Genomic DNA, 23,179 nt, shown 5'->3' with positions numbered 1-23,179 from the left:
TTTACTGAGTGGATGAATGGGAGGACTGAAAATATTGGTAAGAGGTGGTTGAAATGATAGGCCATGGTATCCACATTGAATTGGGAAAGAAGCGAAGGCAAGAGGGGGCTAAGAGGGGGAAACTCAAGGGGATCAATGGTTCCTTGGAGATTCCTCAGGTCTGCCAGTCACATGAGCAGCATCACCTACTCAAGAAACAGCTTCTCTGAGTGTTAAGCACCCCCTAGAGGTTGATCCAGGGAGTTATTAAGTCCAAAATTCTCCCTTATTTCTTACTCTTCAAGAGAAACATACACATTCTTATATATCCCTCTTTCCAATGTTCAGAACTCCCTTAACTTCCCTCATGCAATTTCTCACTCATTTTTAAACCTGCTCTTTCTCTTCTCTCTTTTACCTTTTGCCCCAGCTACATCAGGTATCTCTTTCACCCCCTTTTTTCTTTCATCCTCATTCTCTTTACTTTTCCAATTTGTGAAAGCAATCCTTGGTCATGGCAAATATTATTAAAGGTAGAATTCATGATACGCCTGAAATGAGGACAAGGAAATCCTCACATTTTAAAATTAAAGAAGTCAAAGTCTCTTAAAGTCAGTGAAAGTGAATACAAATTCTAAAATAGCCACAGCCCATACCATCTTGCAATTAACCTGTATTTCCCCAAGCACTGGCATTCAAAACATTTTCCTTTCTTATGGTATTGCTTATGTTTTAATTATTAACCTAAAAGCTTTTTGATATTAATTTTTTATCGCAAATGTACATGATTTCTACTATAGGATGATAGGATGAGTCAGGCAGACTTCTGAAAAGTAGCCTAAAGATGTTTGCAACATTGTTCTGATAAAGGATTTGCAAATGAGCTTTTGGACCACAACCTATTTGCCAGTTGGGGATTTGGCATAGTTTTGAGTCCTGCTTGTATTTCCTGAAAAATCACAATATGTTATTTAAGGAATAACAATTGCCAAACTTTCTGACAAGTCATAATGAATGGTTACGTTCTGAAAGGTCAACCAGCCATCTTTTGGCTCCCATCTCTTCTTTAAAACCAAGCTATTTTGAGAATTTCCATTCCCCATGCTCTTTTTCTTCCCAACCCTGACGCTATTTGTATCCTCTCGGTGGTATTTTTTTTTTAACTCAGGAAAACTTAAATAAGTTCCAAGATTGCAGAAGAGCCTTATTATCTGATGATTGTGGGTCTTGTCTGGGAAAAACTCCAAACATAGATTTGCCATTTTAAGCAATTTCTTTGAATTCTCACTCTATTGTCAGCAATAGTCCTATATTATTGGTTTATTATTGATTTTTTTCCTTTTCTGTTACGTAAGTTAACTAGGCACTCCAATTTCCTCCTTTCTCAAGTTTCTTATGTTTCTAATATAGTCCCTGAAGGACTGTATTGTTTTAGCTTTTGGGGCTTTGGAGAACACACACACTTACACACACATACACCATATCTTGCCATTATCACAAACCCATAATCTCTTCCCTCAGCACCATGACTATTTCTTCCTTACAACTTCCGTCTTCTTCTTCATCCTGCTTTAATATAATCAGTTGCCACATTCTGTCAATTTTCCCTTTAAAACATATACAGATCCATCCTTTTCTCCGTGTTCCCACTGGCACCATCCTGTCTCAGTCACATGCTCATCGAAGGTTCTGTTACACCCTCATAGCCAGCCTTCTTGCCACCCCTGCTCATTCTCTCCCCACTCCCACCCCCACCACACACTCAATCCCTATGGTAAATGACCCTGCTTATATCCTGTGAGGGCAGGAAAGCACTTCCTATGCATGTAGGCACATCTCTTCATTCTCACAATCCTGCATGAGTGTCACTTTCTGCATTTCACAAATGAGGAAACTGACTCTCCCAGAGGTTATCTTGTCCAAAATTATCTAACTTGTAAGTGTTCAAGTCACTAGTCCTCAAATCTGAAAAGGGAAGCGTCATCTCTGTCGTAACAGGAAAATAAAGCATTTGCAAAACAAAAGTTTGATATTTAATCTCTTCAAAGTCAAGGAACTAGACAGACTTGCAATTATTACCATTTCAAGGCCACTGGTTTTCAAGACATGGGATTTATACAAGAGAAGTATGAATCCAAATATCTGTTCTCAAAGAATTTATAATTTGGTTGTTTAGAGTATGTATCTAGAACATGCTGGATACACAGCACATGCTAAATAAATACTTGCTCAAGCCAGGACCAGGGAATGGAAGGAGAGTCCTTGCTATCCTCTCATTTTGGCTTGCCACAAATTGCATTGTTTAGTCATAGGATGCTTCTTAATATAAAATGCACTCTCTGACACTTCCTCCTGACCCAGTCCCAAAGAATATCAGAACAATACACTGTTAGGAAAAAAAGACACTGAGATTACTGGGCTGCCGTCCAACCCACAGTCCTATTTATTTTTTCCTAACTACAAGATAGCTGTTGCTGGATATTATTACGGGATTTTTCCATATATCCTTTACTTAGGACAGCGATGACCCAACACAGCCTTTTAATATACTCTGGTCTTCTGCCAGCTTACCTCATTCTACAACTTTGCCTTTGGTTTTTATGTATATGATTATTCAAACTTCCCACTGCTTAATCAATACCTCAATTGGCCACTGCTGCCGTTGATTACACACCTCGACGAAGACTCCTTGGAAAGGGTCTTTTTCGCTTGCAGTGGGCTCATTTGAAACAAGTTCTTGCATGTTCATCATTTTGGCAAACAAGGACAAGTTCAAGGAAATTAGAGGCCAAACTTGACGGAGCACTGGGTGCAGCTGCTGGGCCAGCTGTGCAATGATTCTCCACTGGTCCATTACCTCCCAAACTCCACTATTCAGCACAGCCTTCCCTAGTCCAGCACTCCTATCGGTCTAATATATTTGGCAACAGCCATTATTTCAGAAATGAATGCTCATATGTATTTATAGCAAATCACATGCCTGCTCTATCAACAATTAAAGAGATTAGGATTCAGCAGACATATTCCTCTAATTAGGACAAGATGGAAGACATAGTACACAGCATGCTGCAGTTTGGTCAAGGTTTCTTCTTTCCTCACAAGACTCCCAGGGTGCTTTTCATCTGTCAAACATCCACTCTCTCTAGGGCCACCCTGCTCCCTGTATAACAGTCACTTCCTGTGTCTGTCCCATGGAATCTTCGGTCAGGGGATTCTGTTCGCAATTGACTCTTCAAGTTTCCCCTTCTTCCCTCCCTCAAACCACTCTATAGGCTCATGGACTGTTTTCAGGCTTGTTTTGAAATAACATGTGGACAGCACCATGTGGTCACTAATTTCATTCTGTTACGCCCTTCCCCTGGGAGGGTGCTGCATGCTCACACTTATGTAGTCCCTCCTCTAAACAAAGCCTGAACTCAGCGTCTGGGCCATAAATTCCATCTTGCCTCGCTCTGGCCCATGCATTATTTAAGCAGTCTTCTCGGTGAGCAGGCATGAGAATTTCCCTCAGAGTAACAATCAGCGGGCGCCTTACGCACTGTTCTAACGGGAAATGCAGAATATCCGAGAGAGCTCCACCCATTCGCAGTCTCGATAATGAAATATGATAATCTAATTTGGTAAAAATAAACTGTGAAATCAGAGATTTGAGGCAAAAACTTTAAAGATGCAATTCAGACGAGCAATCAATGCTTATTCAGTTTCTGTACCATCTCAGCTTTCTCCCTGTGCAGATGCTTAAGTGATGCTAAATTAAATAATTGACAAATTTTTAAAACTGCTGGAAATTACCATCTGTACTTAATTTTGGAATATAAAAAGGTCCATAGAAAACACCCTTTATGATTATTTTGTCTAATAACTGATATCAAACAATACAAACATCCCAGTTATAAGATATAAGGCATTTTGAGCAGTCTGGCTCACATATTCAAACACAATTTTTCAAAACAAAAGACCACAGGAGGAGCAAAATGCTGTGTTACCAATACGTTTTTTTAAATGAATGGCAAAAGAACTGAGTTTTTCGTATGAAATCTACCCCTCTAACCCTCACCTCCCCACAAAACAAGAAACAAAAAGACAAAACTCACCCACAGCCTTCCTATAGACAGTAATGATAACCATCACTTTGTCACATTTCTCTCCCGGATAAACACTGGGCTAAACTGTTCTCTGTTAAGAACTTTATTAGGTTGATATTACATTTACACAAAATGAAGTCTACAGCTGTAAATAAACATGCTTGAGGCTTCCATGAAAACACAGAAAGAGAAACAAGCTCCCTGCATGGGAACACACTGGTAAATACGTGGAGAAAACAAGCTGAAACTTACACCAGACACTTCTCCCAGGTCCAGCACGGCAGTAGCCCTAAGGGTACACTCTAGTTTTTTTTAATCCATGTTCTGCTCTTCTCACTGATGGGACTACTCAGGCACATGGTCAAGTTGCAATCAGCTTCTCCCTCAGTGATGTATGAGAGCTGGGCTGATTTATCTTGTCTTTCTGCAGCATATTAGCACTAATGTTTCTGCGTATGCATCCTACCTTTCGTTAGCCGTAGCCCCGGCTTTATCATTGGTAATCTAAATTAAAGAGCCAGTGAACACAGCAGGGTTGTTGTCCCCCACCCCTCCCTGTTTTCCACGAAACAATTGCCAGGCAGTCATTCCCGGACAAGGATTCCACTGTTTATTCTATCGAGCCTCCCCTTCAATATCCCATTGAGACTGGAAGTCAGTTGCAAAAGGATAGGTCCAGCGAGACTGTCTTAGTTCAAAGGTCTATTTATGATTTATTCTCTAAAATGGTACAGATGGCCTCAGGAAATCCTAGAGAGAGCTGTCATTTGCCAGTTTTTCAGCCCAGAATGCAGAATTGACACTATTTACTAAAACAGAGTAACTTGATACTCCTCTTACTGCCCAGGGCACAATGCACCTTTCAGCGACTCTTTTTTTTCTGAGAAATCTCTCCCTTTTCCATCAATGTTTGTTTTACATACGCATGCTTAAATGTTTATTTTAATGAAGAATATGAGTGCTGTGATTTAACAAGTTGCATACAAGAAGCATAAAATCCTATAAAAATTTTGGGAAATCAATCAAACAGGTCATTAATAACCTTGCTGTAAACTTCTATCAACAAACAGCGGCTGAAGCCAGAGTGAAAGGCTGTATTCAATTCATGAGTTGTCAATTCCTTTAAGACACATTAAAAATTTTCTCGATCTCCATAAATGTTTACGAAGAGGAAATATATCAGAACATTTTCCTATGAAAGTTTTTAGTCTCTTGAAAATGTTGCTATTTTCGCAGCATCTCAGTGCTTTTCACTCAGATTTCCATCAATTACTGAAATAATATTAGGCTTGTTTTCTCACCTTAAGCAACAAAACTTTTTAACAGCTGTTAAGCATGAGAATTTGGTGGATAATAAAGTATAACAAGTTTCATCTCCATTTTTGTTAAGAGAAAACATGATTATTTTTATAATTTTAAACATGTATATTGCATTTTTGTTTCTTAAAATTAACAAATTATGACATCCCCGTTTCCACATAGGCATAAAATATAGATGCCATTTTTAGTAGCTTTATACTATTCAATTCTCTCATTCCTTCATATTTTCATTGCCTCAACTTTTCATTATAAAAATAAAATGTCTCCTATCAGAAATGCAAAATACTCACATTCCAGGACCTTGACCAAAAAACTTTAAAAAAAAAAATCAATCTCAAACTTTCTGCTTCTCAACTTTTTTCAATACTGCAGTTGGGAGAAACGATACTCAGGAGAGCTGCTTGAAGACCACTCAGGCTATCGGTTCTTCTAGATCGCAGCCCTGAGTTAAACTGTCAATATTTATATGAATTTCCACACTCTAGGACATGGTTATACTGAACTGCTCCACAAACATCCAGACCAATTATTTTAAAAATTTAAATCTGGGCTTGCCACTCAGCTGCTTAAAACGCTGCATAGCTTCCCGTTATTCTTAGGACGAAAGCCACAGTCTTTATCGTGGCCTTCAAGGACTCAGTTTTATTTCACTCAGAAGATGAACCCACCTTCCCAGAACTGACTGGCTGGAATTCACAACCGTCAATCAATCAAGTATTGAACCCTCGCTCTTTACTGGCCAGTCAGCTTAAGTATGGCATCTGAGCACTGGTGTAGGATGCTGAGAGAATTCCAAAAGCAAATACACAGGCCTTTTCCTGTAGTTTGAAAGTAACATACATGAATGAGACTTCATTACTTTACAAATCAGCTTATGAACTGTGACAAAACCAATATGAGCCAGCCAGACACAAAAATTTAAAGTGAAGATAAAATCAAGGGGTAAGAGGAATAAGATGAAATTAATCATTTGATAAATGTTAATTGGAACTGACTAAGGCCAGAGAAGAAAAAGAAAAACAATCAAGAAAGAGCAAAAACTCTACCCAAGTATTGCTCAGGCTTGCCCCTACTGTTATGCTTCCAGGGGCTAAGGTTTACATCAGCGAAATTAATCTTAGACTTACATTTTTTAAAGTCAACTATCCCATAATTGCGATTGTGAGTTTCTTCAATAAATATTTCTGATACATACTTTACATTACTGTTGATATTACTTTCCTTCAAAAGTTTTCTTTATTTTAATCACTAAAAGAACAACATGATAAACCTCACCAGTTACTAAGTAAGATGGCCCAAGGAGACCAAGATCACAGGACCCTGAAAATAGGGGATTTTTCATAACTAAAGATCTATTTTGCAGTTAACCAAGACCAACATGATCTTTTCATGCAACTTGTACATAAAATAACGTAAACTCCCAAAGACATATGAAGTATCCACTAGGTAATGAGATCTTGAGACTGGTCCAGTGCATAATAAATTACCACCATAAGGCTCATAAGTCCCAGAGTATTTCCTATACTTCCTGTCATTGTCCTGAAAATTCACACCATTAAAGTCTCCCCTTGGAAGAAATTCTAAGACTCTGGAACCAACTTGCCTGTGTTCAGACCACAGCCCTGCCACTTACCAGCTGTAGGACCTTGGGTAAAGGATTCAAACTTCTGTAGTACGTGTGTGTATTTTAAATCCATCTGTAAAGTGAGCTAATAGAGTTCTGCCTCTGGTCATGAAAGTAACTCATATCACACCAACCTTCTCATAGATAACAATTATAAACTCTGGATAAACCATTAAACAACAACAACAACTATCTGAAGGCACTGGAGAGTAACCAAGAGCAGACAGAAGCTAAAGGGGGATTGACACTTGGAAGAATGGCTCTGGATAAGTTACCCATATTTTACAGTTTTTCATCTAAGGACAGGCTCAGTCTGTTAGTTCCATAGGGTGGCCTGACCTCAGATAAAAACCTACCATATTACTGGTTGAAGATCAGAGGACAGAGTTCAGGGAGATGACAGCAGTTGGAAAATGAGGGAGGAAATCCCAGAGAGAAGATAGCCACCAAGGGGAAGCCCCAAATTCAGTCCACAGAATCTGAGCAAATCTCTGGCTGATCCCGATACTGTACATGTGTGAAGTAGACTCAGAGCAGCCCAGCTAAGGTAAAAAGAACCAAACAGCTTCCTGCTGCTGTCCATCACAGGGAAGACAAAACTGGAATTTGAGTTGCACCGAGTTAACTGCCTGCTGAAAGAGAAAATCAATACTCTTTAAAGGTCCAGGACAGAATGCAGAATCTCTACAACGTATCGCTCACAATGTCTAAGGTACGTTCCAAAATTGCTAGATAAGCAAAGAAATAGGAAAACGTAATCCATCCTCAAAAGAAAAGGTAAGCCTTAGAGACCAATTCTGTGACGACGCAGGTACTGGAATTAAAAGACAAGGATTTTAAAGCAACTATTACAACTCTGCTAAAGGATATAAAAGAAATCTCAGCAGAGAAGGGGAAATTATAAAAAAGAACCAAATGGAAATTCTAAAACTAAAAAATACAGTATCTGAAAAAAAAGTTCACTGGATGGACCTAACAACGATTGGGGAAAAAAATAATAGAAAAGTGTTAGTGAACTTGAAGATAGAACAATATAAATTATCCAATCTGAAGAAGAGAGAAAAAACTTTAAAAATGAATAGAGCCTCAGGGTCCAGTGGGATATAACAGCATAAAGTCTAACATATGTGTAACTGAAATCTGAGAAGGCTAGGAGGAGAGAGAATGGGCAGAAAAAAATATTCGAAGAAATACTAACTCATAATTTCTAAAATTTGTTTAAAAAAGACATAAATTCACAAATTCAAAAATCACCACAAACTCCAAATGGGATAAATAAAAAAACAAAAAATAAAAACCCATGCCAAGGCACTTCACATTCAAACCACTAAAATTCAACGATAAAGACAAAACCTTAAGAACAACCAGGGAAAAATGGCATATTACCTACAGAAGAAAACTATACTTATACTAACTCTGCATCAAAAGTAATGGAGGCTAGAAGATAAGAGAATGACATCTTTAAAGTGCCAAAAGGAAAAACAACAACTGTCAAACTAGAATTCTATATCCAGCAAAAATATTCTTAGACAATGAAGGCTAAAGGAAAATATTTTAAGAAAAACAAAACCTAAGAGACTTAATTGCCAGCAGATCTGCACTACTTGAGATGTTGAAGAAAGTTCTCCAGGATAAAGGTAAATGACAGTAGATGGTTATTTGGATCTACAGGAAGGAATGAAGATCACTAAAAATGGCAAACGTGAGTAAACACAAAAAACAGACACACACACATACAGACACATAGCGATTTGAAATTCTTTAAAAGACACACAATTATTTAAATAAAAATTCTAACACTGTGTTGTGGGGTTTATAACATAAATGGATGTAATACACATGACAACAACAGTGCAAAGGATGGGGAGGAGTAAATGGATCTACACTGTTGCAATGTTCCAATGCTCGACATGAAGCAGTACAATATTAACTCTAGATAGAATGTGAAAAGTTAAAAACATATATGGTAATCCTGAGAGTGACCACTAAAAATTAATGCAAAGAGATACAATTAAAAAGCCAATAGAAAAATTAAAATGGAATTTGTAGCAGCAAGGAAGGTACCTCACTTGGCTCTCCCTTCTAGAAGAAACTTGCCAATCATCTGTGAGGAGTTCAGTTAGCTGACAGCATCCAATAGCAGTGCCTTTGGGATCCACTGTGAGTGAGTCAAAACTATGCTCTGTGCAGTTAGCTAATGACTGAACACGGCAGGGATACCTAGCACTCGGCCATTTCTGTCCAGTGAAAAACTTGTCTGCAGGCAATCTGTACAGTTACACAAACAAATCCAGTTGTTTTTAATGAACGCATACCTTGCTGAGATCTATAAGTACTCTCATAGCAGAATATTCATGAAAGACATTTAAGTAAAAAAAAATAGCAGTTGTCATAACTGTATTTACAGTATAATTCAACTTTTAAGGCAAAAAAAGATAGGAATATATGATAATTGCATTGATATGTGCATAGAAAAATGCCTGTAAATATACAAATCAAAGTATTAATAGTGGATAGTCACGGGTAGTGGGAGTAGAGAGGACTTTCATTTTTTTCACTTAATATCTTTTGCTTATAGTTTGAATTTTCAATAATATTTACTAACATTTTTACTTTGTAATTTAAAAAATAAAAGAAAAAGATCCCTTACCAATGCAAAATTTATATCAACATTTTAAAGTTACAATGTGGGGCCAGCCCCATGGCCAGGTGACTGAGTTCATGCGCTCTGCTTCAGTGGCCTGGAGTTTGCCAGTTCAGATCCTGGGTGTGGACCTAGCGCTGCTCATCAGGCCATGCTGTGGTGGCATCCCACATAGAAGAACTAGAATGACTTGCAACTAAAATATATAACTATGTTCTGGGGCCTTGGGGAGAAAAAAAAAAGAGGAAGATTGGCAACGGACGTTAGCTCAGGGCCAATCTTCCTAAAAAATAAATAAATAAAAGTCACAATGTTTAGTCTTTTTCTTTTCTAAGTTAAATAAGATCAAAAGAATTCTTCCTTTGTGTTCTTTAAACAAAGGTAGAGTTTTATTTTAGACATCAAGAGCATGTTCCAGATGTCTTTACCTCTCAGATCCTTCCCAGCATCCCCACCTCCCTCTCCTCCAGGTGGGGAGTGGGGAGAATTAAAAACCCAGGTCAGGCCAAAGGTTCAGTCTGTCTTCACAGGCTCATCAGAACCTAGAGCAGCGACAAGGCAGAGGGCTTGGTGCCCGCACGAGCCTATCTGCTTCGCTCTAATTCATGCCTTCTGACTGCACCTTGACTCCGGGAATTGCTCTCCCAACTCCCATTCTTGGATGCATGGAGATCACGGAGAGGAATATGGATCAGAGACAATCCATTACCACTGGAAGGACAGAATTTTAATTAGAATGACCTTAGAAAATGTCTAATTAATCTACAGACACCAAGTAAGGAAATGAAGTCCAGAGAAGTCACTTGCCCAAGGTCACAGAGTTACTAAGTGACCACAGCAGATCTCTTGAGCGCAGGAGAGGGTCCTTCCCACCACGACAGAGAGAAGGTCTAAAGAGGCCTTATTGACGCTGGACCAGGGGCAGTGCCTTCATGAACAAAGATGGTAATTAGGATGCAGGCTCAACCAGCTGCAGAAGGCAACAATTTTCCTGCCTTTATCACAGACCCCAAATTGGAGTGCAAACATCAAAAATTGACTCTGTTGTTCATTTACTTTCATTACTAGTGTTCCGTAAGATGCATATACACGTTCTCTACAAATAATCCATTAGCATAAAAGAGAGAATGTTTCCTGTTTGAGACATGCCTTCTAGCCACATCATTCAGAGATGCTTTTAGGATAGTATAAGTAACACTAATGAAGGGCTCTTGCTAGAATATTTTCCACATTTTGGTTAAAGGCAATAGCAAACCTGGAGATATTTAAATTAATGCAATGTGTTCTGTTATGCATTATCATATTGCTGCTGTTGTTTTTATAATGGGAACTATAAAATCAGTTTCTAAAGTTTAGGAGATAAGCCAATGATTAGGCTCTGGAATTACTTAAAATCAATAAATCAGAGACTGACTCGATCAAGTTGAACATGTCTAGAACCATAAAGACATTCCTCATTCCTCTCCGGTAAAAAAAGAAAAGTTCCCAAAGAACGGTCAAAATAGCACTCCCAAAGATTATGAGCTAAAACTCACAGATAAAACCTAAAATAATTGATATGTAGATAAGAAGTCATTCTCACCTACTTACCAATATAAGTTCTCTAAAACCTTCTCTAATAGGTGGTTATTTCTTAACAGTGATTAGTAGTTATAATACACTCAGAATAATAAAACTGTTGCATTTCTTCAAGATTTTTCTTCAACATTATCCACCAACAAAAATGGAACCTTTTCCCACTAATAACAGACAAGCCTTCCAACAAATTATCCTTAAATGTATTAGATATATGATCCCATTACAAATACCCTCAAGTCTGCAGGAATGTATTTTGGGGTTAAGGAGAGGCATTCATTATAAGAAGCTAAAGCAGGCTGCATAAGTGGCAGACCCTGGCTGGACATGAATGCTACTCACATTTATTAAATTGCCACCCCTGCCCCCAGATACTGCATTACTAATGATTTTCCAACACTGAAGCTGTTTAAAACTTTGATCTTTGTGAAAACTCAGTAGGATGATAAAAACCTTCCAGCTGAACAAACAGCCCAGGCTGGAAAGACCATCTCCTAGCACTTGCCTCAGAAAGTATCATCTGCCCTGACTCCACCCCAGTGTTTCATTAAAGTGGGTGGTTCAAAATATGCAAATGACAGTAATAATTTGAACAAACAAATGAATTAGGTGAGTCCCTATAGGCAATTTACTCAAGGTAATTAAGAATGCTAAATCAAACAAACTACTACTTTAAATGGCAAGTACGCTTTAATTAAAATTGATTTCTATACCAAAGATGAAACTACTAACTCAACAGAAAGGATCCAGTGTGAATTAAAAGGCAAAGTGTCAGGAAAGAAAAAAAGAATGTACACTGTGACTTTTGATTCTCTAGATTAGGACCAGGTATCAACGCATTTTCACTGAACGTAGCTCAGAGAGAAGTACCTCCGTGTATGAATTTAGAATTGACAGAATGCATTTGGGGTGCCACAAGCATGAGCACATTTTAAACGGTAAAGATGTCAAGCAAAAACAGAATCAACCCAAACCCAAGGTAATTTCTTTCCAACTAGCATCAATCTTCCTCTACCATTAAGAAAGGGAACACAGTAGGCTGTAGCCCGCCCAGGGATTAGGAGTCCTTCTGTAGGGAGTGAAGGGGACATGGTGACCCATAGGAGACCTTCCACAGTAGTATGATGGCCACCACCCACGAACTAAATGTATATGATGCACCAAAGCAATGGGCCCCAATCAATGACCACAGAAATAAAGGGGCCCGTGGAGGGAGAAAAGTCTCCAGAATTGTCCCGAGATGGGCAAAACTAAAACATGGTCTATTAAAGTAGATCACACGTATGTATTTGGTCCTACAGAATAACACAATCTTAAAAATAATCACAGTCAATCCTGAAAGCTTCAAGTAATCTCTGAGACTAGACATATCCATGTCTTTTCCCTTTCCAATGTTTCCTCCCAATAATTTTAATGGGACTCTGATTAAACCCCAGCCACCAGCACTGGCAAGCAGGAAAGCCCTCCCAGAACCACCTTTTTTCTTCTCCACATGAAGCACCTCTCCTGGTTGAGCCTCCTGGGTCTTCCTTCTTCCACTTTCAGCCCAGTGTCCCACAGGAATACACACGATGTGTCCTGTCCACTCCTGGTTTCTGGTCAGGCAGGATGACCCCTGGAAGCAGCCAAGGAGGAAGCTTGAGCCGGGTGGTGGCAGGCCCAAGCAAGGAGGAGCCTGGAGACAGGCTGGAGAAGCCATTCTAAGTCACTCCCTCTGGCTTCTGGGCTCAATCACCCTGCCAAGCAAGACCATTTTCATATTGTTTCCCTAAATGGTTTGCCCTCAGAATGACCCTAGGGATACTATTAAAATACTAATGACAGTGCTAAGAAGTTTGTGTCAAGCCTGTGTTCCAAGGAGCAGAGAGAACTTCAGACTTCTGTATTTTCTCTCTTGTATTTGTGCATTCACCCTGGAGAGGCAACCACACACCTGCTGATTTGTAACTGGAGAGGGAAGAACAAGTATGTCTAGAACTCAAGAGACCTGAAGAGGCCAGTGTGTCCCTAATTCTTCTATTCGCTCCTGACCCTTGCCAGAATGGGACTGATTCATTTGCTCATGAAATAACCATTGGGCACTTTCAACATGCCAGGCCCTGTACTATGCTCAGGGCATATAAAGAGACACCATTCTGTCCACGAGTTGCTCACATTCCAGAGACCGAAGAGACAAACAAATGAGTCATTACCAAAAAATATGCTGGAAACTTTGGATGGAATGGGAGCACCTGGGGGGAGCACAGAGCATCTGAGGAGTGAGAAGGTCAGGAGAGGGGACAGAGAAAGTTGCCTGTGACAAAACATCAGTCCCATTAGAACGCATCTACTCCTTTGACCCACCAGAAGGGGAGCTGAGTTTTGTCTCCCACATTAGAGCAGAAATTCCAAGAGTGCTGGACCACATCCCCTGTGTCTAGCACAGAGCTTGGTGTGCCGTGAGGGCACAACAAATATTCGCTGAATACATGAATGATCTAAGAATTCAGATCTGCCCCTGGGACTTTTTTTGGACAGAATCTTGGCTAGTGAGCATCTTAGAGGTCACCTAACAATCCAACCTTCTAGAATTTACAGACAAGAAACTTCTTGTTAAATGTCTGCACAGAGTAGCAGAGTTGCACAAAGGAAGTGTGTGGGGCCCATAAAATATTTGCAGGTGAATGGATAGATAAAATGTGGTATATCCAGTCAATGGAATACAACTCGGCAATGAAAAAAAAGAACTACTGACACATAGTAGACGACGGATAAATTTCACAAACATGCTTAGCAAAAGGAGCTAGACACAGAGACCACATATCATATGATTCCATTGATACGAAATATCCAGAAAAGGCAATTTTATAGAGAAAGAAAGAAGATCAGCGGTTGCCCGAGGCTGGGGGTGGAACGGGATTAACTGTAAACAGGCATGAAGGATCTTCTTGGGAGGATGAAACTGTTCTAAAACTGGACTATGGTGATAGCTGTACCACCTTGTAAAGATATTCATTGAATTATGTATTTGAAATGGGTGAATTTTATGGTATATAATATATACCTCAATAAAGTTGTTTAAAAGTTTTGCAAAGAGTGTCATTTGTTATAGGTTTGCCCTCATGCTGCTATGATGGGGGCTACGATGTTGTTGAAAAAAACAAAGACAGGAGCCCATATTTGAAAAGACCCCCCCATCTCCTAATTCCCACGTTCAGTGCCTTCCGTTCCCCTTGTAAAAGTCTGCTTGTAGACAGAAAGCAGATTAGTGGCTGCCAGGGCTGGAGCGAGCGGGGAACAGGAGTGATTGCTTAATGGGTATGTGGTTTCCTTATTGGATGATGAAAAGTTTCTGGAACTAGATAGTGGTAACAGTCGCAAAACATTATGAATGTAATTAATGCCACTGAATTGTACACTTAAAATGGTTAAAATTGTAAATTGCATGTTATGTGTATTTTACCACAATTTTTTCTGTCTACTTTTTTAAAAAGGCCACATTTGAGGAATATTTTCACCTTTTCCTTTCATCTGCCAAATCCATTCACTAGTAGTCACAGGGGCCAGCTGCTGTCCCCAGTCATCTCATGTTAGGATGTCTTAGTCTAGGTGACAACATACTTCTGAGCAATTTGTTTGTGGCACTCTATCACCTTCCCCCTGGTTGGCAAACAACAGACATTAATTTAAAAAAAAAAAAATCTGGGCTTGGTTTGTATTTTAATGCTGCCCACTTGAAACTGGCTGGCATCATTCAAAACAACACGTGCAGGGACAATCCCTGAGCTGTCAGGCCATCTCATTAAGTGTTGTTACTGTAGCTTCCTGGCTCCCTGAAAGTGTAGGAGGCCATGACTTCTCCTGTCACGTATTTAGCCAGGGCGTATTATGAAACACAAGCTGCTCAGTCAGAAATACCACAGGTCCACAGAGCTCCAGGACTCCCCATTTCCAGAAAATGCAAGGCAGCTCCAGGCTGGCCTGGAATCGCTTCCACATGACCCCTACTGCAAATGCCCTAGGTCGCTACTCTCAACGAGGATTCCTGGATTACTTCTTTTCACCAATATCATTTGCATCAGCATTCCTATCAGACAATCCGTAAGGTTAGTTAAAATAGTCTTTCCTTTCATGGTCTTCATAGGGCCTCAGCTGAAGGGACACTAATATATATGTATACTGGAGATGCATTCAATTGTGGAACTGTGTGAACCGTGATATCTAATCATTCAAACATAGTACTTGCTCATATACTGCCTTAAACTGGATTCTGGGGTCCTTCTATGTACACTGGTCTAATTTCTCCAATGACACAGAAGCTTCTTGAGGGGATGACACAAGGGAAAATAGCATAGCATTGTTTTAAAGTGCAATAGGGAAGTATATATTACAATTTTGATCCATAATTTCAGAGTAAAATGTCATCATTATCAGCAAGCTAGCTATCATGTTTTCCCCTTTCTTGTTAATTCAGATGTCCACTGTTTCTCTAAACTGTGAAGAAAAGTAGTTCAAGAGTCTGTACATGACTTGTTCTCTTGTCTGGTATAAAGAAACATGCAGTGGAAAATGCTAAAAAAAAAAAAAAAAAACTTTCCTTTTTCCCAATAGGAAGACAAGTTGCTAAAGGATTTAGTAAGTTTCCCAAGGATGCCAATTGATTTAGAGCTAGAGCCAGGGTCTGAACATGCTTAGTATTCATATATTTGATTGGTGTTGTACATAGAAAGTAAAGATTATCAGCTATAAAATATTCTCTACCTCAAAGACCACGTTAAACTGATACTTTCATTTTGGGGTTGCTTAAAATATGCCTGATATTGAATGGACTGAAAAAAAACTCTTCAGCTTTCCATTTGTGAAATAAAATTTGGAGAGCAAGTCCTAAACGCCAAACGTCTAAAAGAACTCCTCAGAGGAAATGCTTCTTTACTGCCAGCCAAAAATCACAGGGACACACTGTGGCTGAATTTTCTAATTGTATTTTTTAGACACTGGATAATTTTCTGACCATTAAAGACAATCACAGCCAAGCCTAACAATAAAAGTAATTGAATCTCATGCTCGAGAGCATACAGCTGATTCACCGTGGGGTGTAGGAGAGGAAGGAGGCAAATGAGAGGAGGTTAGAAGTCCAGAACTAATTCTCTTTCCATGAAAAGCAGAGCCTGCCTGCCTTCCCAGCAGACAATCCTGAGATGGAGGTGTGTCCTTATTTCCTGAGTGCCTCGATCTCCAGGGCCCATTTTCCCATGTGGCACCTGAAACCATCAACAGGCATCAGAGACCTAACCTGGGCTGCCGTCTCATAGGCCTGGCTTAGGACATTGAGATGAGGTTTCCAAGAGAGGACAGGGTGAGGCCACAGCCTTTCTGCCCTTGGGAGACTGTGTCTGCTCTGAGTCTCCCAGTGCACTGGGCACAAACAGAGCTCACAGACTTTCCTGGCAGTGCATACTGACCAACCATAAAATACAGCCTAACTTGGAGTATATGCAAGAAAGAGTTTTTGCCTTACATGTATCTCAACTGTATGCAACCTTAAAGATTAAGCTTCTTCTATATGTAAAGCAAATAACACAAATACTACACTGACCACGCCTTGAAAGGATTTACAATTTAATGGCCAAAATACTAGCAGCTGTCAGAGATAAGCTGGCCAACCACTTGGTGTCAGAGCAAGATCTACTTCTGCAAACATCTCCCACGTACAGCTTTTGAGATTGAGTTGGTGGTCACAGAGAAGGCCTTCACAGATAAGAGAGCCTAGCGTAGGAGACTTCGGAAAACTTCTTAATTTTCTGAGCATTGGTATTCTCATCTATAAAATGGGGATTCAGGTCCATAATCTCAAAGTCAAACACACAAAATGTCTGCAATGAAACATAATGAATATTCACACTAAGTGGGATACAGAATATAAATAGCCTCATGTCCTTAAGAACAGAGTCAGTATTTTTAGTTAACTCAAAAGAGTGATATTATCTCTGTCTTATTCTTTTCCCTTACCCCTCTTATCCAATTATTTTCAATATCCTATATTCCTTGACAATGTTTCTTGTACCTGTCACCTTTTCCCAGTTCATATTCACCCTATGCAAGAACTTATCATGGCACATCTAAACTATTGTACTAAATTCCCAGTTAATGTACCACCTCCAACCTCCCTCAAACCATCCTGCACTCTACAGTCAGATCATCACGTTAATAATCACCGTGATCACATCAAAAACTCTACAGATTCACCAGTGTCAGCAGGACCAAGTCCAGATTCCTTGGCTTAGAGTCCTACCCATTTTCCCAGGCTCCTATCCACAAATTCGCTGCTCCGCACAAACCGACTCTCCAAATGCCTTTACGTTTACCATCTCTGCCACCTCGCTCCTATAATTCCACGGCTTGGGTGGAAAACTGTGTTTTCCAAAATGGCCACAACAATATCTGCCATCCCACATGTTCTTCCTACAATGTGCCTAATGTTAAAGGTTGGGCCTATGTTCCTCCCCACCTTGGAGTGGGTGCACTTGTGATTGTGATCAAAGCAGTAATGGAGGACTCGCAGGGTAGGTCATAAAATTGAAGGAACTTCTCCGGATCTCTTGGAACACTAGCTTTTGTCACCCAGGCTCCATGCTGGAGAAACCAAGCAGCCACATGGAAAGGTCATGTATAGGTGTTCTGGTCACTAGCACCAGCTCATCCCAGCTGACAGTCAGCATCAACTGACAGACATGCTAGTAGTGAGGCTTCAGCTGATTCCAGCCCCTAGCTCTCCTCTGAGCTGTCCCAAATGACCCCATGTGGAGCAGAGACAAGCTGTTCTCTCCCACCTCCTCACCCCCACCCCCACTATACTTCATCTAAATTGCAGATTCATGAGCAAAATAAAAGTGTGGTTGTTTTAAACGACTATGTTGGAATGGTTTGTTATGTAGCAACAGGTAACTGGAACAGACTAAAATACCCTCCCCTTCTTCTTGGCCTTCTCAAACTCTACCTGCCTTTCAAAAGCCCAGGACAGATCTCACCTCCTTCATGATGATAAGCTCACCCATCTTTCTCTTGCTTGAAGCTTGAATAGCACTCAATGGAGACCTACAATAAAGGATCATAATCTCCTTGAAAGAGAGGACCACGTCTATATTTTCTTGGGAATCCCCTCCTGTCATCTCTCAGAATATCTTACATATAATAGATGGTCTATATATTCTTGCTGGATAACTAATTTTCTAGACTCCAGAGTAAAACGCACACAATAGGTACTTAAGAAATGATATACACTATGACAGGTGTTGAATTAAAAAAATATATAATAGGAAAAGAGGAACAACAAAAATAATTTTTAAATGGAGAATTAGGTAATTGAAGGAAATTCAAACTTTTAAAGTCTTTAAATTGCCTTTATATTGAGTAAAGTAGATGCTTTTTTAATTAACAGTTTACGTTCAGGAGCGTGTGTGTGTGTGTGTGTGTCTGTGTGTGTGTCTGCTTTCAGCCAACGTGTGGATTTGGATGTCTGCTTTGGGAATTGCTCCCTTGTTAATAATTAAATTCTAAATGGGCACTTTGGGAAGTGGCAGTAACTATCCACATTCTATGGTCTTATAATTACTCAAGTGTAATTAGAATACAGGAGGGTTTAGAAATAGGCAGAATGTTTCCTGTCAAATACCATCTGTATCAAGACTTCTTAAAATGGGGATCATGAACCCTAGATGATTGCCATTGGATGAGCTTCATGAAGTCACACCTAAAATTATACACAAAGCTTTGTGTATAGAAGCATTTTTCTGAGGAGAGGAAATAACTTTCATTGGATTCTCAAAATAGTTTTGGAAACATGGTTAATCCAGGGTTTTACCTTATTACATTTGCTTTTAACTCCCATTCAGAGATTCTGCTAAAAGGGCAGCCTTGGGACAGCAATGGGGAAATACTGAGGCTGGTCTGGCTCTGCCATTGCCTAGTATGGGGCCTTGGGAAAATCCTTATAAGCTCTCTGGATCTGCTTCTGGACCTCTCAACTGTCAAAACAAGGGGATGCACAAGAGCTACCAAGATATTTTGAGACAGTTTCCCTAAGAAAGGCCCTGAAGAGGAAGGAGAGGGCTACGTTACTTAGTATTTTTCCATTCGATTTTCTTTCCTATCAAATAATTATAATATTAATTTTGGTTAAAACCAATATCTAAGTGTTTATCATTATTTCTTTAATAAATATTTATTGAGCGTCCACAATGTGACAGTCACTGGTTATGGACTTTCCACTTAGTCTTTTAAGACTTAGCCATTACTGAGTAGTACACCTCAACACTGCACATAATTCTAGGAGGTAAAGTAGAAACTAAAAGCATCAAAAACTAAGAGAATAGCAGAGAGGATCAAAGAACAAGTGGCTGATTCATCACTAAGTGGGTTGTGCAGGAGATCAAGTAGAAACATAATACTTGATTGAAAACCAGGTTGATTTGGCTGATCTGTCATATTAGGTGGATGTCCACTTGCTCATTTACCTTGAGAATTGCACGCTCAGTTAAGAGAACAGCTTCCCTCCCCAGAGGAAAATCTTTCTTTAAAGATGTGCAAGTAGCCACACTCCTACTTGGAACCTCTGAACCAGCTTGGAATAGAGAGTCATAAACAAACAAAAAGCAAGCAAACACAGATGCTTAAGGGAAAGGAAGACATATAATGAGTAATTCAGACCCCAGGATAATCTAACCATAATTCTCCTCATGCTCAAAGGTTTCCAGGGAGGAAGTAAGATTTTATGAAAGCTTTGAATTACAGATGAAACACAAGACAAAGCACTAAAAAGAAAACAGCTTTTCATCACTTAACAGAAAATATCACATTGATCATTTCATCATTCCTTGGCCCATTCATTTTCCCCTTAATGTTAGTATTTTAAAACTTTTACATTAATACTTAACCTTTCATATATTTATGACCTACTTCTTGAATTAGACAGTCACCTTCTTGGGCCCAACGCCCGCATGTTATATTTTCTGGATGTCATTTGAAGGATGACGTACTCATACTAAATATTCAATAAATAGTCTATGAATGAATAAATAAAGTTTCTCCCTAAAGCCTAAAATGGTGGTAAAATCAATGACTTGGCTTTATACGGCAGTTGAATAATTTCTTCTAATTTACCATAATTAATATCCAAAATATATTTCTTTCATTAAAAGTAAAAGTATACATGGAGATCTTTAGTTTGCTGTTGATAATTTTGGGGGGCGGGGTCATGGAGACCTATACAAGGAGCGGGCTGTTCTCTGCTTGGTGTATGGGGGTCAGGGGAAGGGTTAGGAGGCAATCTTATTTATTGTCCCTAATTGGAAATCGTGGCTAAATTAATCTGTTCTTCTTAAGAAAAAATAAGCACAGTAAAGAACAATTTATGGTACAAGTAAATGGGATTTGGTTTTCTCCAATACATATTTCATGCAGTTCTTCCTCCTGACCTCCCCCATGACTGTATGTTTGGTGTATTGTGTATGTGCCATACCATTCTGGACTTTAGCTAAATTTGCACAAGTGTGAACAAAATGCCTAGGACAAAGAAAGTGTTTGGGATGCACAATATCTTCAAATTGTATCAAAAATGTATATACAAAGTCTTCTGGAATCACCTCCAGACCAAGAGACATCCTACATTTAATAAAACACATCTATGTAGGAAAAAGAGCTAAACATGGAACTCATCACCAGCATGCTAGAAAGATCTTAAGTTTCTTTAAGATATTCACTTTATACCACACACGAGATTCCCTTAGACAAAGCTGCCTCTAGATTCTTTCCTTTTAATCATAAATCAAATATCTAAGAGCTGACTCATATAATACTGTCTTACTTCATTTTCTCTAAGTCAGTCACTCTAGAATGAAAACACATTGCAGGGCAAACAGAGGTGGGACACAGTAGATTTATCTTTCCCCCTGATTTCCCAGTGCATTTAGAGGTTGGACTATTTGATCGTCTAGGTATGATGGGCCATTATCGTGACTTTGATCTCCCTATGAAGTGTGCTGAGGTTAAAATGAGGAAGACATTTTCGAGGAGGATGTTCTTTCACATCATACAGAGAAATAAAACACATCTCATCTCTTGGGAAATCAGATATGTATATGAAATGGTAATGGTATATGAAAGGAAAATGGTATTTAATAGCATGCAGGCTAAAATAAAAACAGTAACCTTCTTGTGGATGAGGTGTTCTTTTCTTAGTTATCTCTTTATTTTTCACCTCAGGGTTTCATAAGAAGCATGACCAACACAGTAGTCACCTCAATTAACTCAATGTTATAGATTCCAGTTTCTTCATAAGCGAGAATGGAACACTACACCATATTTAGACTATGGCTCTCCGAGCAAATGTAAGTATTTTTCTCACATATAGTCCATTAAAGGAGGTTGAAACTGTTTTTTTTGTTGGTGGTGGTTTTATCTGTTTCTTTGGTTGGCTGGCTAGTTTGTTGCTGATATTGCTTAATCATAGGACAGGAAGAAAGAGAAACAGGGTGGTACAAACTATGAGGTTTGAAGTCAGACAAGACTAGTTTAACTCCTAACTCCTTCACTTTGCTAGCCATCCAACCTTGGGCAAGTTCCTTAATCTCTCCAAGTCTCAGTTTTCTTACTTATAAAATAAAATAATAATCCCTACTGGGCAGGGTTATTAGTAGGATTAAATGAAACAACGTACATATGGTGCCTACTTAGCATAATAACAAGCCCACAGAAAGCATTAGGCATATAGCTAATTTTATGCTTATTATTATTACCTCATACAGCCACAGTTAGGATTAAACAAATATATATAAGTACTTAACATGGTTCTTGACAGATAATAAATGCTAATGCTCAAGTTCTAGAAGAACACAATTTAATACACAATATGAGCCATCTTCACTACATACCACAGGGAGTTTTTTCATATGATGGTTCTCCTGGCCACATATTTCTTTGTGCCATTAGAGCACATACATAAGCCTATCTCAGGCATATACCCAACACTTCATGAATCTCTCACTCTGAATTAACTCTAAAAATGCTTCTCAGTTGCCAGAAATCACAAGAAATAGAAATAAGCATCAGAATGTTCATATTTGCAGTGAGAATGCTGGTAAGCATTACTACCTTGATGTGACACTTTTGGATGTTGAAAGCACTAAATGACTACTATCAAAGATGCTCCCATGTAGCCATGAGCTATTTCCAGCCCTTCTTCTATTTCCTGGCTTTACCTGGATGGAATATGTGCAAAAAGCAGATTTGTCATCCATGCCATTCAAATAATTATAGCCTGACTGATCTCCTGTGTCACATCCTCAAGTCTCTCCACATGACTCATCATTCAGCTGGAAAGCAGGAAGCGCTCCATTTGGGGGAGGAAGTCAAAAGGACGCCACGCCTCAGGACAATACCCTTCTTACCTAAGCAGTGTTATTATTCTCCTCTACCAGGCAACACCCAAATAGAGTATGTTTAATCACACCACCAGAAAGGAAGATCAGGGCTGTGAGTTTACACAAGTGGCTCACATCTGAGACATCATGCAACAAAGAGCTACAACCAAGAGCCTGTTCCACTGACCTCATACCTAGTTGACTTCTGGTGGTTTCAAAGCACCAAACATCTAACCTCAAAGCACAGGGACCTAAGCCACCTTCAGCTTATTCTGGCATCTCTTGGAAGTGACAGTCGTTGGCATAGAACTAAATGTAGGTAAGCAGAAGTGGGAGTGTTTTACACATATTTGTGCAGGCATACATGTCCATACATGAGAAGGCTTTGGAACCCAAAGAAGCTATGGTGAAAAATTTTGTTGCCAAGATTGTTTGCTATTTACCAATTTGCATTTTTCAAATAAGTCTAAGTCTACACCAAGATGTGACATCTTTTATTGCATGGAGAGTATATTTCCATTACAACGGGTTGGGGTTACCCCACCTCTCACTTCTA

General features: G+C 39.3%; 1 protein-coding gene across 8 annotated transcripts in view; it reads right to left on the bottom strand.

Annotated features, from left to right (window-relative positions):
- The window catches only part of RAPGEF4 (Rap guanine nucleotide exchange factor 4), a 296,243-nt gene that overhangs the window by 184,613 nt on the left and 88,451 nt on the right, over window positions 1-23,179 (bottom strand). The window contains exon 1 of one of the 8 annotated variants that reach the window (XM_046658767.1): window positions 12,729-12,925. The exons of 4 other annotated variants lie outside the window; for them this stretch is intronic. Coding sequence is in view for 1 of the 4 variants with exons in the window: in XM_046658764.1 (XP_046514720.1) it covers window positions 12,704-12,721 (18 nt within the window). In the remaining 3 variants the exon portion in view is untranslated. Of the gene's footprint in view, window positions 1-4,316; window positions 4,466-12,703; window positions 12,926-23,179 lie in introns of those variants that run through there. 3 more of the 8 variants (XM_046658764.1, XM_046658763.1, XM_046658766.1) reach the window with 3 other exon arrangements.

This window comes from Equus quagga, chromosome 4 (assembly GCF_021613505.1).
Source record: "Equus quagga isolate Etosha38 chromosome 4, UCLA_HA_Equagga_1.0, whole genome shotgun sequence".
NCBI lineage: Eukaryota > Metazoa > Chordata > Mammalia > Perissodactyla > Equidae > Equus > Equus quagga.
Note: the sequence above shows the minus strand (reverse complement) of the source record. Positions and strands in the feature narration are given on the sequence as shown.